Source organism: Apis laboriosa, unplaced genomic scaffold (genome assembly GCF_014066325.1).
Source record: "Apis laboriosa isolate Shangri-la unplaced genomic scaffold, ASM1406632v1 scaffold85_cov150, whole genome shotgun sequence".
In the NCBI taxonomy this organism is placed as follows: domain Eukaryota; kingdom Metazoa; phylum Arthropoda; class Insecta; order Hymenoptera; family Apidae; genus Apis; species Apis laboriosa.
Window position 1 is genome coordinate 239,633 of NW_025224636.1, and position 18,499 is coordinate 258,131.

General features: G+C 27.0%; 1 protein-coding gene across 4 annotated transcripts in view; it reads right to left on the reverse strand.

Annotated features, from left to right (window-relative positions):
* Positions 1 to 18,499, reverse strand: part of LOC122719603 (calcium/calmodulin-dependent protein kinase kinase 2) — an 88,917-nt gene that overhangs the window by 41,657 nt on the left and 28,761 nt on the right. For 3 of the 4 annotated variants that reach the window (XR_006347650.1, XR_006347651.1, XM_043945552.1), the window contains exon 3: positions 12,191 to 12,257. Coding sequence is in view for 1 of the 4 variants with exons in the window: in XM_043945552.1 (XP_043801487.1) it covers positions 12,191 to 12,257 (67 nt within the window). In the remaining 3 variants the exon portion in view is untranslated. Of the gene's footprint in view, positions 1 to 3,979; positions 4,148 to 12,190; positions 12,258 to 18,499 lie in introns of those variants that run through there. The other variant, XM_043945553.1, reaches the window with a different exon arrangement.

Here is an 18,499-nt window from a genome sequence, read left to right on the forward strand (position 1 = left end):
TTGAGAATTTTAAAATTGAACTTTTTGAAACTTTATAGGAATATTTTACAATTCAAAATTCTAGAATATTGAAGTTTTCCGGATTTCCGGATTCTAGAATTCTTAGAGCTTAAATTTCGAAACTTTAGAATCTTTAAACTGATTTGGAATTCTAATACTTTGATTTAAATTCCGAAACTATGAAATCTTTAATATTTCTTTAATATTTTAAAATTGCCGAATTCTAGAAGGATCTCAGACTTTTAAAATTCCAAAATTCTTTGGAAATTTTGAAAACTTATTAACAATTCTGGAATTGGAGCTCTGAGAATTTTTCTATTCCACATTCTTAGATTCTATATTTAACATAAATCATCGATTTAGAATTTTGGAATATTATTATCCCTGAATATTAGAATTCGAGAATTTTCCCTTGAAAATCGTATCGTAATCGTAAATTTGAATATCACAATTCTTATTATCGTAAAATTCTTAGAGAATATAAAAATTCTAAGGTTTCAGAATGACCTTTGATCTTTGATAAATCAACTTTGAACTTTGTTCAAATTCTAGAAATCCAAATTCATTAGCGAGCGGCCCATTCAATTATGGCGTGAATCGATTTATTAGTGTTGTAATAAATTACGAAATACGATAACTAGCATCGATAGGTCGACACATATTGGTTACGCGTTGCACCGTTTGTCTTTCCTCGTGGCATCGTTCCCGACATCGAACAGATTCAATAACGTTTCGTCGATATACCGATTAAAGTGATATCATCGTTCACCATTTCCATGTATTATGCATGAAATTTCATCCCAGAAGAACGTGTTCTTCCATTCGTAACGCAATACCTTTTCAACAAGACCAATCTTTTCAACAATGGAACACGAATTTGCAATTTTGCGGTATTTATCATTTTTATCTATGTTTCTCAGTTTTATATATATATATATATATAATGTAAAATATTATTTCTTTTATGTGTATGGAAATGATAAATGAATATCTAATAAATATTCTATTTATGAAATTATTTCTATGTATACATCATGTATTGTTAGACATCAATAAATTTAAATAGAATAGAATGAAAAATTAAAAATTTTTAGTAAACAAAGTTATTCAAAGAGAAATAGCAAAATAATTAAAGTAAAATTGAAGAAACCATCAAATTGCATAATTATCTAAATTTTTTTACAAAATTTTAAATAATAGTCAAACATATAATTTCATTTTGTTCAAGTAAAATCTGATATTATTCTAACTTTAGTTTATAATTATTAAAACATGATTTATTTATCGCAAGAGATATTGTAATCTCGTTTTTTCTTTCTGTATTATTTGAACTCCCAAATAAAGATTCGGTAATAAACGGATGGTGTTATTTTATTGTGCAAAGATGTTTTCTATTCTTTCGGATCGTTCAACCTAAAGATCATGGAAATTTGACTAGCTCCAAGAGCAAGATGAAACTTCTTCGAGATAATATACAGAACCGATAAATCATTCTAATTTGAAATTCTAAATTTAAAAATTTTGAAACTCGAAGAAAATAAGAACATGAGAGGAAAAAGAACTTTAATATTAAATGTTTGTATAAATCCTAATAGGGAGTATTATAAATAATGATAATAGAAATATTATAGAAATTTTAAAATAATAAATAATAAATAAATCTAGTTTTAATTTTATATTTTAATTAGAAATGAGTTTGAGTTTTTGAACTCAAAAATTCTAAAATTTGTTGAAAATTTTTGAAAAATTTTTCTTCAAAATTTAAAGTATCTTAAAATTTAAATATTCATGCTTTAAAATTTAAAAACTCAAATATTAAAAAACATCGAACATTAAAAATTATAAAGCTTGGTTGAAAAATTTTCAATAAATTTGGAATATTTTAAAACTTGAAAACTCGAATAGAGAAATTCAAGAATCCTAAAATTTCAAACATCGAGAAGCATTTATTAAATTTGAATAAACTCATTATTTAATCAATTTGTTAATTTTTGATCCTATAATATTTCAAGTTTGCCTCGACAAATCACGTATAAACAAGTACGTAAGTAGATTAAACAGAACGTGTACAAACAAGAGATGAATCTGTATTTTCGATTGGCGCAGCAATTTTCAACTTCTCTCCGAGCTCTTTCCATGTATTTATCACAATATTTACACATTATATGCATACAATAATTTTAATCAACAGATATATTTCCTACAATGACGAATTTTTTTTTTTTAATGAACAACAATAACCTTTCTTTTCCAATTCAATTTCAAACGGAAAAATACAAAAAAAAAAAAACGTCATATAAATACATTTTTATACGCGCATATCGCTGTAATTGCCCATTATCTCGTTTTCGTTCCATTAGGCATATAATTCATTTTTCCCTCCCTGTTCATTCCCGACCATCGATTGCACGTACAATTTACATTGGTTTGTAGCGAATATCGGCAACACGTGTGCAAACGTTCGGGTTATGCGTTAAACACAGCTGTGGAAACTAAACAAACCGTCAACATTGCGATATCAATTTAGTGATATATGCACCGTTTATTTTATCATTGAAAATTAACATCTATCTTTCGACTGTTTCGAGTATTTTAAACGATACAATTTTTTCTTTTTTTTTTTTTTTTTTTCCTTCTTCTTTTTCTTCTCCCAATCTCGAGAATATTTATTTGATTACGTTTATAATTATCGATCACGAGATCGATATCTCTTGTTTATTAAATTTCAACATCTCGATATCACGTGAAAATCGCCATCGTTATTGATCGTATAAATAAACAAATTTACATTTATACATGTAACGAAAACGATTTTGCAAAAATGGTCGAGGAAGCGATTTTCAAAGATAGTGAATAAATGTGAAAAGAATATAATTTACATGTATATTTTTAGATCTGACTTTTAAGCGATCGTGTTAAAGTTCAAAGAGGATGGATACTTACCGAAAACAGAAATGATTCCAGGATAAAATTTCTCTCGTTTATTGTACTCTTGAATGGTTGAAGGTTCAAAGTTGACCAACGTCACGTTAAAACTTTATCGCAATAATGGAATGTTGATCAATAATTATTTTGGTAACAATTTTTGCAATTGTTATCTATAAAATATGTAAATACACAAAGTACGTAGCTAAACAAATTCGCTTATTGATTTAAAAGTAAACAGAAATCTGGTTTGAAAATATTATTAAATATTATTGAAGGAGAATAGATCAAAGATCATTCGTCAAAAGTTTATCTTTCGTCATGTTTGAACTTATAATAAGCAAAAAAAAAAAAAAACAAGAAAACAAATTGAGGCTATGCATCAAAGTTTTGGTTTAAATCACAGCACAATAATTATGTCTGTATGATAAATGTGAATCGATATCGGTCGCAGTAAACTGACCAACAACTCGTTCTTGGAATACTATGAAATCAAAATTAAATCACTATTGTTATTTTTTTTTTAAATAATCACTATTTCAATCTTTTCTCTTTTTCGACGATTCGAAATTTTCTTCTTGAATAAATTAAAATATTGTTTTCTTCTTTCATTGTCCACTCAAAGCAGCACTGTTTCAAGAGAATCTTTCAACTGTTCAAAAATCCCAAGAAAAATGATTCTTTTCCGCAATGATTCTTCAATATCATGGCAAAAAATACTTGTTTCCAAGAAAATCTTCCAACTGTCCTGGATCACGAAAGACCTCTTTTGCCAAACGTCAAAAGATAGCATAAACAAAAATTCTTTTCCAAGTGAATCTTCAAACTCTCCGAACTTTCACAACAAAAATTATCTTCTCGAAGACCCCTCCAAGAACTCTCCAAAGATCACGAGAGAGGAAATTATCTCTCAAAATAATCTTCCAACTGTCAAAATCCTCCAATTATCCCATAAAATCCTCTTCTAAAAATCCTCAAAATTTAATCCAAAATAAAAAGAGAGAAATTACTTTCCAAAAAAACAATTCTTCAAAATCACTATCGATCACAATACCTTCCAAGAGAATCCTTAAATTGTCCAAAAATCTCCCAGGTGAAGTGTTTCGACTGTCCAAGTACGCAAGAGAGACTACTGTTGTATTCCTTTCCAAGATGATTCTTCAAGTCAGATTCTGGATATTTCGAAGGTTGGAACCGGAGTATACCGATTCGCAGTGACCGCTTCCGGCGAGCAGCCACACCGGAATCAGACTTGTGGTGTTATTCATCGACTACGTGCTATAGCGACCGCGTGGCTCGTCCCACCACTTCGTTCCTCGATCATTGCTGCCGTGCATCTCTCGTCTACGAGACCGTCTTGAGATTGCGTAACGATGGAAAGGAAACGGTGGATGAAACAACCTTAACGACCTTTTTCTTCGTTTCAGAAGGTCGCCCATGATTGACACGAGTTCTTTTACCACGTTAGAATGGGATACGTTGGACGATCTCTATCTCTGTGGGCGAGGATCTGGAACGTTGGGAAGGTTATTATATATCTGGACGGAGGAGGAGATTTAGGAAGGCTGATGGATGAGAAATTAAGATTAAAACGTTTAGGAGAAATTTAGGAATGGTCACTGTTTTCTTGTTCAAGATTGATAGTGGGAAATATGGGTAATTTTTTTTTTTGAGGAAAATAATAGAGAAATTTTTGGAATTGTAAATTTTCAATTCGTATAATTTATATTTTTATTTGGGAATGTTTATAAATTGATTGTTTAAAATATGAGTAATAAAAATGGGAAAGTTAAAGTTTTGCATATTTTATATTTTGTATTTTCAATAGATTTTATGGAATAATTACAAAATGCAGATCAAATAATGTTATCTAATCTAAATTATATCTTTGACTTTATAATTTTTTTACTTTAATTATTAATTTGGATAAACTTTATTACATTTATTTTTAAATACAATATTAATAAGTATTTATCGAAATATGTTGAAAGAGGAAATTTTGCCAACAAATTCGATCCTGCTACCATTTCAACTATTCCAGATTCTAAACCCTATAGATTGGAATACAAGATTTGCAAGAAATATAAGATTTCTTTCGAATCATCTTTAAGAAATGTCAGAAAAATCTAATTTGTGATAGAAAAAAAATAAGAATTCGAATATAAAGCAAAGATTTAGAATTTTCTAAGAGTATTTGGCTTCTTTTGGAAAATGTTTGCACAAAACGTGAAAGACTAGTGAAAAAGAAAATGTTGATTCACCAAAGAAAATACGTAGAATACGCAAAGCATACATACATTTCGTTTCTTTTAGAACTGCATTAAGGTGGTTAAAGATTGGAAAGGATTTATGGAATTTTTTTAAACACGTTAAAATCATTTTTTATAATAATAAATAAAACATGGACAAATAAATTATCAATATGTTAAAGTTTAAAGTTCAATGATAAAATCCTTTTACGGATATGAATGTTAAACAATTTTGATATTTATAACAATTCTTATCTAAATCAATAATAATAATAATCAGCATTATTGCAAAATCAAAGGCGGAATACATAGAATAAGCGTTTTTTACATAATTTTTTTATATTTCAAGATATTTATGAATAAAAGTATATATTATATAAATTTTATAATCTATAATAATCATTTCTCTCCGATGGCTATTCATATCAATTTTCTTCTGATGTATTTCTTCTGAAATATTCAATATTTCGAATTTAGGAAATTTCAAAGAAACGCGCCATAATTAAAAACAACATGGCATCTATTCGAGCATGCGCATTTCTATATAAAGCTGACAGCTATAAATTAATTAATATTCATATAAATTAATATAAATTTAACTTCTTTAATTATTTTAAAGATTCAACCGACTTCCAGAAACGAATGAGTTAAAAGTTATAAAAAGTTATAAGAGTTTCAAAACTTTTACTTCGAAAGAATCATAAATCCAAGATTTATCGCCATCTTTAAAGTGGTTGCATTGATGTTATAAGTTGTTTCACGGAAGATTCGAAATTAAAGTCACGATGGAGAAATTAATTGTATGACACGATCATTAATTGTGAAAAAGGTTTGCAGCAGAATAAAAAAAAAAAAAAAAAAAAAAAAAGAAGAAAAAGAGAGAGAACAATTTACAACTTTGACCCTATTTTGGCCACGTGCCACTGCTTCCAAAGCTTCCATCTACCGACTTGTCGAACCATGACAAGTTTATCTCTAGTCTGTGAAATTTTATTGGACATTGTTATTCTTGACTCGAGAAACAATACAAACTTTTTTATTGTGTTGCATCTAGGATGCAATTTTTTTTTTATCTGCACCTCTATTTCTTTATTTTAAAGTAATCTATGAAAACAAAAAGCTGTAAATCTTTACAATTGAATGATCGTTATATCTTTGAATGTACAACATTGATCTTTTAATTTTAGTAATGATATTAAAGTATCGAATTATATTATCAAAATTACTAAAGTTCTTAGAATGAAAGAAAATTAAAAATATTTTAAAAGTTTTTCTTTTAATTTTTTTACTATGTAGAAATTATTAATAAATTTCTCTGAACGATTCATTCACTAATTATGAACGAACCATTATCTAGATTAATGAATTTTATCTTTTCAGTAAAATTAGAGTAAAATTTCTATTAATAATAATACAAGTAGCGATAGACCTGATTATAATTGGATCAATCAGAAACAATGAAATTAATGTATGGTTCTTAATTAATTTATGTTTAAATCATCATCTGTTTTATCATTGTAAAAATTATTCTAATAATATTTTCAAAACATTTGAAGAATATTATATTCGTGAAAAATTATTTAAAATTTTATGAGGAATCATTTTAAACATTTTTTCTAAGAATTTTTTCTCAAAAATTTTGTTTCAAAATATCATTTTGAATATATCCTGAAGAAATTTTGCCTTTGGAAAAATTATCTGAAAATAGAAAATAATTTTTGAAAAGAAAATTAAAAGAAAGATTCATAAAAAAACTTTTTAAAAATTGTATCTCAAGAAAAATCGTTTAAAAAGATTATTAATAAATTTCTTATAAATTTCACTTCCTTTTTCCTTTCTTTTTCTTCGAAGTAATATCTATATACATATTTTTGACTATTAATAAAATATTAAACTTCTTTCTTCTTATTTCTAATATGTACTTGATACCACATAAATCATCACATACACATATATACAATTAAAAATAAAACAAGGAAATTACCAATTACAATCACTATAATACATACTTTTTATTACACTTTTATTTTCATATTGTCACTATTAATTTTCCATCTTCGTGTAATATTAAGTACCAGGTTCCATTAATAAGAAGAAAAAAAGAGAAGAAAGGAATCTTTTGATAAACGAGCAAATAACACGATCATTGGAATTCACGTAATAAAAACATTTATATTCTTTCAACAATTTGTATAATTAAAGATCGCTTTAAATTAAAACCATGTATAAAACTATATATAGAAATATCATTAATCATTACGATTGTAAACCGCGATAAACGGATTCACAAGTTTGAACGAAGTGCACGAGTGGTCATAAGGAAGGAAATCGCGGTGGAATTCGCATGAGTGTCACGCAAGATGCAAATTTCATGTATTCCCCTCGATCTTGACGCGTATCTTGATCAAACACAAGTTCAATTTTACGGTGCCTCGTAAATTTCATTGAATTATCCAGCAACATCGTATTATTCACTTAAGTGCGGCTAGGCGTGAAGACTGTTTAAATTTCTTTTCCACCATTTTATCGGGGCAACCGTGCCAATTTATCGATGCTTTCATGACTTCATTTAAAATAATCGTTGCAACTTTTTCTTATGTTCGTAATACTTGTAATTTTAATATAATTATTTATATAATTTTACTTCGTGTGTGCGATTTTGCTTGATATTTCTTTAAAATAAATTTAATTTCCTTTTTCTTTTTTTTTTTTAAATAATTATTAACTTTCTTAGCAGTTTGGAATTTTCAGAATTTTCAAGATTAAAATTTTTAGATTAAAGAATTTTAAATTGAGAATTAATCTTAAAATTTTAAGTGACCAAAGAGATAAAACAAAATATAGAATGAAACGATAGTCTTGCTTCTTCTAATGCAAATTTTGGTCGTTTATTACAATTTAATAAATAAGCGTGGTCATTTTTGCATGAATTTGTTTTGATCTCTTAAAGAATCGATTCTTTAAAGATGTTTCAATATATTCTTCATAGCATTCTATACATAAGAGAAAAAGAACGGAGATAACTGATGATGCCATCGAACGTAATGCGATTCGCCGAACTGCAAAAATCGCGAATGCAGATTTGACAAAATGGATATTGAGTAGAAGGTTGAGAGTAAGAAAGGATTGGTAGAAATACAAAAGAAAGGAAAATAATGATGTAGAAAAATCGAGAAACTTAAAAATTTCGAAAATATTTAAAGATCTACAAAAGATCGTATATAGATAAAAAAAATTAAAGGATTTAAAGAATTAAGATTTAAAACTGGAAAAATTTGAAAGCGTGAGAATTTACAAATTGATTGAAGATTCAAAGATGTGGAAATGTATAAATTTGAAAGATATAGAAAAAAGAAAAAGATTCCAGCAATATAAAAATAATCTCAATACGCACAAAACATAACATCTCATAAATCTCAAACAATAAAACTAGACGTCTAAAAGTTTAAGATCATAAATTTATCCAGAGGAGAAATACTAAAAATTTAAGGATCCAAAAAATCCAGTGATCCACAAATAAATGATCGAGGACAAAAGTAAAAAAAAAACAAGATAATAGAAGAACAAAACGCGTACAAAGAGAAAATGAGGGAAACCGGAAAAAGGAAAAAGACACTTGCGGACGAGGTTAACCTCCGGCGTATCCCGTTCTTTGTTCTTTGTCTCATCCGGTCGGTCTTCGTTTTATGATTAAAACGATTGAATCCAGGTTAACCTTCGACAATCGTGTACAGCGTAAATTGCCAACATGATACCATTCCCATCAATGCTGTGCCACACAGACGAATAAAAAAAAAAAAAAAAAAAAAAAAAAAGAAGAAGAAATGAAAGTAGAAATGGAATATAAGATAGTTGTTCGAGATAACAAAAGCAACGATGAAAATTGGGTCAAACGAAGTAAAAAAACGCGTCTGTTCATCCGGCATAAACGGTTCTTTTATTTTTCGTTTAATTGAAACAATAATGAAAAGAATTTTCGCTATTCATAGCGTATTTCTCGTCAACGTAGTTGTAGCGAAAGGCCACGTTCAACGAGCTCACTGACTCGAAACAGGTTACAATTCATTAAATTTTCCTAAGATCTATTATTATTTTCAATAGATTTCTTAATGCATCGCTTGTTTGTTATATCCTTTTTTTGAAATTATAAAACACTTTTAGAATATTTAATAATATATTTCAAAAAACTTTTACTAATACATGTTCAATTCAATCACCACGTTTTCAAATATCTAATAGAGATATCTATTAAAGTTTGTGTATTCAAATCATATTAATCTTTTCACGACTTTCCTCGAGTTAATAACCATATATACCATAAAGATTTACTAGAACTTGCATTAACTAACCATTCACATCTTTCTCTGCGATAAATTTATTTCAAAATACCGTAAATACGGAAAGATTATTTCTTCGAGTTTGCCAGAATTTGACAAATTTCAGACGCACGTGCGATGCGAGATACCATTAATCAACGATAATTCGTCTAATCTTTCTCTTGGAAGCGGGAGAACTCGAGGTATTCCTCCGTAGTGTTACACATAGTGTTAATAAACGTAAACTATAATTCAAACAACAACACGTTTCACGTGAATTTCTACGAAATTCGTAGAACATCTCGCGGGAAAGCTTACGAGCGATCATCGATTTTTACGCCTTCTCACCGCGTTTCACGCCTCGTCGATGCTAGTCGTTGAATAACGATGAAAGTGCTGTCATTACAACTCGACGCTTCCGGGTGTAAACTTTGTCCGAAAGGAATATTCTCTCGACACTTTGCAGCGTCAAAGAAAAGCGTAATTCCAACTATTGTTTTTCCACTTCCATGTGAATATTAATTACGATACGGAACACTCTTGAAAAGTTGGAAAAATTTGGAAAAATTTTATTTTACTTTACTTTTTAGGAATGGAAAATTGATTTTTCACGAATATTAATAAGCTACGATTCGATTCGACAGAAGAGTCGAAGGGAGAAGGAACACGACGCTTTCGTACTCCGATATTGGAATTATGGAAAGAGAGCGAGGAAAGGGACATCGGAATCCAATTGATGCGGCCGTGAAGGAACAAAAATGATTTCCACAACAACGTCGAGGAGGAGCAATTATTTAGACGAGTTTCGTGCCGGCTTCGTGGCTATCGATCGTCTTCGAGACAAGGTTAAAAATATCTATTTGCATGCCGAGATGCATTATACCAGATTAGGCCCTGTGGCTCCTTGCCTTCCTTTTTTCCCCCTTCTTGTTTCATTTCGTCGCGAAGGTCGCTGTTGATCGAACTCAAATTTATCGTTGGATCCCTTATCCGATTACACGATTTCCTGGGTGTAAATTTGAGCGAAGAAGAATTTATTTATTAATTCGTCGAGCGATTTTTTCGAATGAATTTTCGAAGTTCGAAAGAATCGAGATAGGATAACTTGAGAAGTATTTAATTTGAGAGAATCTCGAGTTCATCTAGTAAGTAAAACTTATGTTTTCTATTTCATTATGTGGGAAAGTATCTCGAGTTTGAATACAATTTCTCGCTATTTTTATTTCGTTAATTAAATTACGATATGATAAATTTGATTCTTGATCTGGTCTGTAACACAAAATTGGAATTTTAAAGTAAAATAAATCAATTTAGTAGGAGGTGATGGTAAATAATAGAAAGAAGTATTTTTTGTTTCATGATATAAATGATCTTGCTTCGTTTTTTTTGGTTGTAAGTACTAAAGATGAAGATTTTAGACGTCTGACAACGAACAATCCATTATTAAATTAATTAACTAAGGAATGTTTCTACGGGATTTGAATGAAAGGAGAGGCCGATTTTGAGATTTCTGTGTTGCAATTAAATTTTAACAATATCTTCGTTTCGTATTAAGTAAGAAAATATTAGAATAAAAATTTAAAAATAAAATTTTCCTCGATCTTTACACGTTAAACTGAATTGAAAGTTCGATCGAAAAAGTTTAAAGATCGATTAAAAATTATCGGAAAAATAATTATTATACCAATGATAACTCAATTGAAATCTTATATATAATCTTATATAAATTTAAAGTTTCAATTTCGATTTGGCACAATTTTTATATATGTGACAGATAAGGATTGCACGCTTTTTCAGTGATCATCATCTGCCGCATAATCCCAGTTAAACGGAAAATAAATTGTCGACGTATGAGAGGGAAATCAGATATCTCTGTAATGCGCAGCTCGTTTTACGAATTTATCGAACTTCGATTCAATCCTCCAATCCACTTTTTACAACCGGAAGAATCGGAAATTGATTTTAGTTAGATACCTCTACATCTTCTCGTTTTAAAGTTAGAATAACTTATCCATATTAAAATTTTATAATAAGGATATCGATATAATTCATATTATTTATTATCCCAATTTTCGTTTAGCTGAATATTATATTTTTGAATCGTGATATATGCTTTCTTAATCTCATATTGTTTCTATCGAAGAAGCTAAAAAATGATGAAAATACAAACAAAAAAATTATTTGTTATATTATATGTTATGATATATTATAGGAAATATACCTGGATATCAAGAATGTAAAAAATAATGATGCAGCACGATGAGTTTTGATCGAAATATCGCAAGTTTCATTGCAGAAGATAGATGCTAGTACTGTCTTTTAATTCTGAGAAGTTTGCTACAATTTAAAATAAACAAATAAAATGTAATACTTAATTAAAAAAATATTTTATTTATATTGTAATTTACTCTTTGTAATTGCTATTGCATTATTCTTTTTGTAATAAATAATACGATAATCATGAGAAAAGGCGAATATTCTATCGTTCAAAAATTTCTTTAACTTAAACAGCCATGTCCTATTATTTCGGATATTAAATAATTTTTATTCTATTTAAATGTAAAGTTCAAATTTTAAATTAATTTTTGTAAATTAAAAACCCGTATATCGAGATATCTCTTCTGTATTCCTTTTATATCTGAAAACATGAAAATTCGAATATTTAAAGATTATTTAATTTTATTAAAAATTATTACTCACTTTGGAATATCGCCGATTTTCGGTGGCCGACATTTTCGCGGAGGAACGTTGCCCCATACGTTGCACGCTGCAAAATAATATTTTATTTGTTATTTATATAATTTATATTATATTTAATTTTTTACCTACACTTATTATTTTCTATCTTTCTAACTTTTATTTTTACTTGTAACATCGTAATAATAAAAAAATTACGATTTATTACTTCATCTCATAAAAATATTGAATATTGGATAAGAATTGCTTTATTATAAATCATCTATCACAAACTGTGTGAATAGTTTGAAAAAGGATATCGAAAACTTCGATATGATTTTAAATTTGCTTTGTGAAAACTGAAAACTGAAACTTCGATAATCGATCGATTTAATCTGAACAAGTTCCAAACTTGCGAATTAACGCGGACATCTTCGAACTTCGCACAAGTTCAAAGTTCCTGTCAAAGCTTCCAAGGTATGCGAAAGTTTGTCGTGGATCTTCTATAGATTCGAAATCTTGGACAACAGAAATTTTCAAACTGTTGGAACAGATTAAACTGTTGAAATTCAACTGGTCAAATTCCCAGAATTATGCTAACTCTAGAAATATCCTGTAAATTTAATCTTAACATATTTTCGAATTTAACGCTTCAGAAAGTCTTTCTTCTGGAATTTCTAACATTTCTTTATCTTAGTAATAAAATAAAATTGTTTATACATTAACATATAACATTCCCTAAGTATTTATGAACGCTGCTTATTAATTTTCATTTTTTACTTTTAAATTTCACGTTTCACATAAATAATTGCATTCTATCATATTTTTCCTATCGTGCAAAAATTAATAATCAAAGTGTTTCTCTTTAAATGGGGATAACAAACACGTCAAAAAAGAATAAAAAGTTAATTTAGAATAGAAAAATTATTAATATATAAAATTTTTGAATTTTTGAAAAATTAAAAGAATTGATATTATTTAATTTTAAATGGAAAATTATTATTAATTAATAATTAAATAATTAAAATTAAAGTTTCTTTATATAAAATCTAATTCATAACGTTATTTAAAATCACATGAAATCATTAGAAATTGCAAACATCTTTTCTTTTCTTCAGCATTATTACTCATCTACTCCATTTGTCCGCTTGGCTTCTATTCATTTCATCGATCGCCCACCTTCGAAGGCATTTACTAATTACAAGATTCGCTCTTTGAACACGTTTGCGATGCACTATGTCCTGCAATCGGGTCTTATTAAATCCAGAATGCGATTTTAATACGATTTAAACTCATTGATTCTTTGCTTCAATCCTTCCACCACGAATTAAACATCAGTATGGATGAATTTTCTTTCAACACGAATTAAATGTATTAGATTTATCTGTTTCTATTTTCACTTTTTCTTTCGTATTATAAATTTTTTTTCTTTAAATAAAAATCATATTGAATATAAAATATTTACATCTATGTTAATCTATCCAAAATATATCATATTGGCAAAAGAGTTTTCATCGTGTTTCTGGATTTTTTGCATTGAAATTTTCAAATGGAAATTTAACTTCGCTACAAGAAATTATATATTATAAAAAAATTAAAAATTATGTCATGTTGCATGTAAAATATAATGTACAACATATAAGCAGAATATACAGTGAGATATCTTTGGAGAATCAATTCTATGGACAAAGAAAAAATACAATAATTAGTATAAAAATATAATGATATAATGAATTATAATATTCTTGTCATTTATCTTTTATTATAATTTGCTTTATAACAGATAATCTTTTCTATATTTTTACCTAATTATAACATATAATACATGATACTCTTATTTATTGTTAAAAAACAATAAATGAATCTACATCATCATACTACTTACGTGATAATGTGATGAGTCATATTTTAGCGACATATATATGAAAAAAACATACAAGTATATCCTCGTGTATATATATATTTGTAATTTAAAAAATCGACAAAGTTATTAATAGAGCTTATCTGTCAATCATTTTATAACTAACTAGATTAATACGCGTGAAAAATTTCATTTCCTGTAAAAAATATTCATTTCCATAAAATCTACACTATCGTTATTACCCTCGAAACTATAAATAATCTTTCGATAATATCTTTGATACAATTAAACAATCAATCTTGGAAAGAAATAATTAACTTCTAAAATGATTCTTACCTATCACCTCATTTCCCTGGCTTTTGCTTCTGGATCCATTATGATTACGCCATGATTCGGGCCAGACAAGAAACTGTCTGGCTTTGATCGACGACCTTTCAATTAATTATCGCTCGGTGTGTGCAATAGCACGGGAACGAAGTTTATCGATGGAGAAACGGGGAAGAAATTACGAGAGAAGACGGTTGTGGATTTTCTTTTCTCGAATATCGATATCCGTCTAATCTATAATAAATTTAAGTTTTTCGCTTTCGCGAGAAATTTTATCGATAAGTTCTATCGAGGTTAGGTTGAAGTGGAAAGGGGAGAAAGGATCGTTAACCAAGATGTTTCTATTTGTTTTCAATCATAAGCTTGATTTCATTCGTGATTCGATTATTTCCGATAAATTGGGTCTAGGAGGGGATGTGGCGTCGTGTCACGCTTCGTTTAGTGATTTCGATTTTTAATAAGTAGTTGAGTGTAGTTGAGATTATGGCTGTTTTCGCAGAAACTTTTCTCTGCTCTAGATTAAAAATATGTATATTTTTTTTTTTTTTAACAATATTGATGATCGAATATAAAATATAATTATTTCCTATATTATTAATTGTAATTTTTTAATTGGAAATATTTTTTAAGAAAGATTGTGATAAAGAGAATAAATTTAATTAAATGTATATAAAAGCAAAGAAATAAAATTTCATTCCTTTGAAAGATTTTTTATTTTTCAAAACAAATTTAAAATTTATTTCTTTTTAGATTTTTAGAATAATAATAAAAAAATACTTAAAAAAAATATCCATGGAGTGTTAATTTAATTTAAACTTTTTAAGTAAATTCATACATTTAATTTTAAAATTTATTTATTTTAAAAATATGAAAGATTTGAATATATTAAATTTAATTTAAATTTAAATATGAAATTTAAATAAATTAACTTTCTTACAACATAACTTATGTAATTCCATCAAATTCAAGATATTTTGTATATGTATTATATTTTGTAATTTAACATACTTATTAAAATCTAGAGAAATATATAATAATTTTTGAGAATTAAAATTAAATATCTATCAATTATTAATTAAAAAGAAACATAAAGTATTAAAGTATGTTCAATCCTATCAATTTTTTCTAATAAAATAAAACTATGTTCTCTCCATAATAATTTCTATAGAAGATATAATATTTTATCAAAATATTTAATTTAACAGGGAATAAATTAAAAAAGAATATTTATGAAATGATAAAATTATATAGATATTTAAAAAAAATCTGTATAGAATTCGATACAATGCATCAGAGGATAATATATGAAGCAATATACACGAAGCAGTAGTGATAAATAAATCTCGATAATTCATAAGTGTCATATTAAATATGATGTATGATAACACGTGGATTCGTGTCAATTGGGTTCGCTCCAAAATCAGAGAACTTGTCGCAGTCCAATTTTCCCTTTATCCGTCTCAAAACTTTCCGAATTTATGATACACGATTGTTTTATATCGTGAAAGAAAGTAGGAAGCCAACCGGGTAAACTTTCAACGATAAATTCCATTCTAATGGAATTCGAAATAATCTCGAATTCTACACCGATTGGAGAAGTAATGGAAGCTTTGGAGGATATCAATTTTAAAACGTGAAAGGAATTTCTTTCGATTCTTTTGCATCTAATGAAACGATAATACGATTATACGACTTTATGTATTTTTATATCTTGCCTTTGTAACGTTGCTACTTTCTTCGAATCATTGTACCCAATTACGTTTGTGAGTTTGAAAATATTGTGAATATATTTCACATTCATCCTGCATATATTCTACACTCTACATTTTGTGTAATGTAATTACATAAATATACATAATAGTCCAGTAATAAGACATAGAATCATATCTTTTATTTATATTATTATTATTTATATTATATTTATTTATTATTATTATATTTATTTTTATATTTATTTATATATTATTATTATTATTTATATTATATAACATCATTGCTTTCGTTTTACATAATTGATTTTATGATTAGTTCTGTCGTTTATAAATTGTTTATTATTTTGAGTTGTGTGAAATAACGAGAGAAGACTATATATTTGAATGTGACTATATATTTGATGTGATTGATATGATTGATGATTGTAAATAATGGAATATTTGTAACAAGCAAATATATGTTTTATTTTTTATTTATTAAAATATATCATGCTGTTATTATTCTTATATCAATTAATATTCTTTACATCATAATAATTTATCAATTACAATAATATTAGAAAATTAATAAGTTACAAAGTATAGACCAAAAAAAAATTCACTTGTATTAGATATTTATTAATCAATATAGTCATCATCAATAATAGCCAATCATAATATTTTTCTTATTATTGTTTTAGAAATTATTTAGAATATTATTACATTATATTATCCTATATAACATTGAGACGATGCACAAGAATTTTCATAATAGAAATATGTCCATCATCTCTGCAATATAGTTACTTCGGTTATAACGTATACATCATAGAATATAACCGCTTAAGGGATTAAAGGTTAATTATATTTTTCATAATAACATTGTAGAACTAAATGAGATATAAAATGGATATTGTGCTTAACCGAGGCTATATAAACTTTAATCAATTCTTCCAAAATTAATTATGTCTTAGATTATTTTTAACACTCGAGAGAAAATTGAAATATTCGAAGTAAAGTTTGATAAAATGGAAATCGTAAAACTTATTTTATATTTTAATTACTTCTCTTGAAATTAATTACTTTCCTTTTTTCCCCCCCGTTTTTATCGTTTTTAATTATTTATGGTATCCGAAGGAAAATTAAAATAAAGTTAAAAATATGACAGCTGATGTATTAGGCACTTATTGTTCTCTTAATCATTATTTTTACTATAATAATAAATATTATTATTACAATACTTTTATAAATATAAAAAAATCATTATTTTTACTATAATAATAAATATTATTATTACAATACTTTTATAAATATAAAAAAATATGATTAAAATTTCATTTGAAACAGAAAATTGTTATTTTATCTTTAATAGAAGTTAAAATAAATTACAACATTCCTGTTAGAAGAAAAGATTGAAAAAGATTACAGTGGTTACACAGAAATGGCAAATTAATAAAATTCATGATCAATTTTTGGTCAAAGAATGATTGAAAAATGTATAAATAAAACAATTTTCTGCTAATAAAATAGTATAAGATGATACGTACCATATGATATTTAACGAGAATCGAAATTGTGAAAAATAATCGTGAATATTTCGTCTTTTTTAATTAGAACATCTTTAACCACTGGAAAAAAGGCGATCAATAGAACGATCTCTTCGATGAAACATTCAGATACCATTAAGTTGAAGTGCCCCACGATAATTAATTAAGAACGCCTCGTAACCTTTAATTAGCAATTACGAACGATCGATCTCGTTTGAATGCAATGATTTCCTAAACTTAAAACTTTGAAATAAAATCACACCAAAGTACTTTGTCTTCGTATAGGCTTGAAGATGGAGCGATCGCAATTGGAGGAACGAAATATTAAAATTAGAGAGAAAAGTTGCAAAAATTATAGAAATTGTAAAAATATAAAAAAATAATATTATTATTAAAAGAAAAAGACTATAATTTCGATCTTATTTTCAAGAAAATAGAAAATAAATATGTTTCTAGCAGCACAATAATATTATGTAATAAAATGCAAGTGTATGGTGACAAAATTAAGAATATGAAAATATGAAAAAATATAGATAAAGAATGAATATTAAATATAATATTTGCTTTAAAATTGATTCTAATATTCAATTTTCGAAAACTTGGAAAAGATTCTGTACACACGATCTATAAAATCAGGTAATAGAATGATTCTTAATTCCCTCATTTTCTGAACGATTCTGCAATCAAAGCGATTTTTCGTGCTAACTCGAGCCTAGAAAACTTTCATAACCTCTCCAAAACCTCCCTATTATCAATTCTTTAAAAATAAAAATTATGCCGCATTAGAAGATTGAAAATCTCATAAAAATTCATAAAATTATAAAATTATTAAATTTAAAAATTATCCTATTAATTTAATTTTCTATTTCTCGTCCTTTCTCTCTCTTTTTTTGGTAAATAAATTCGA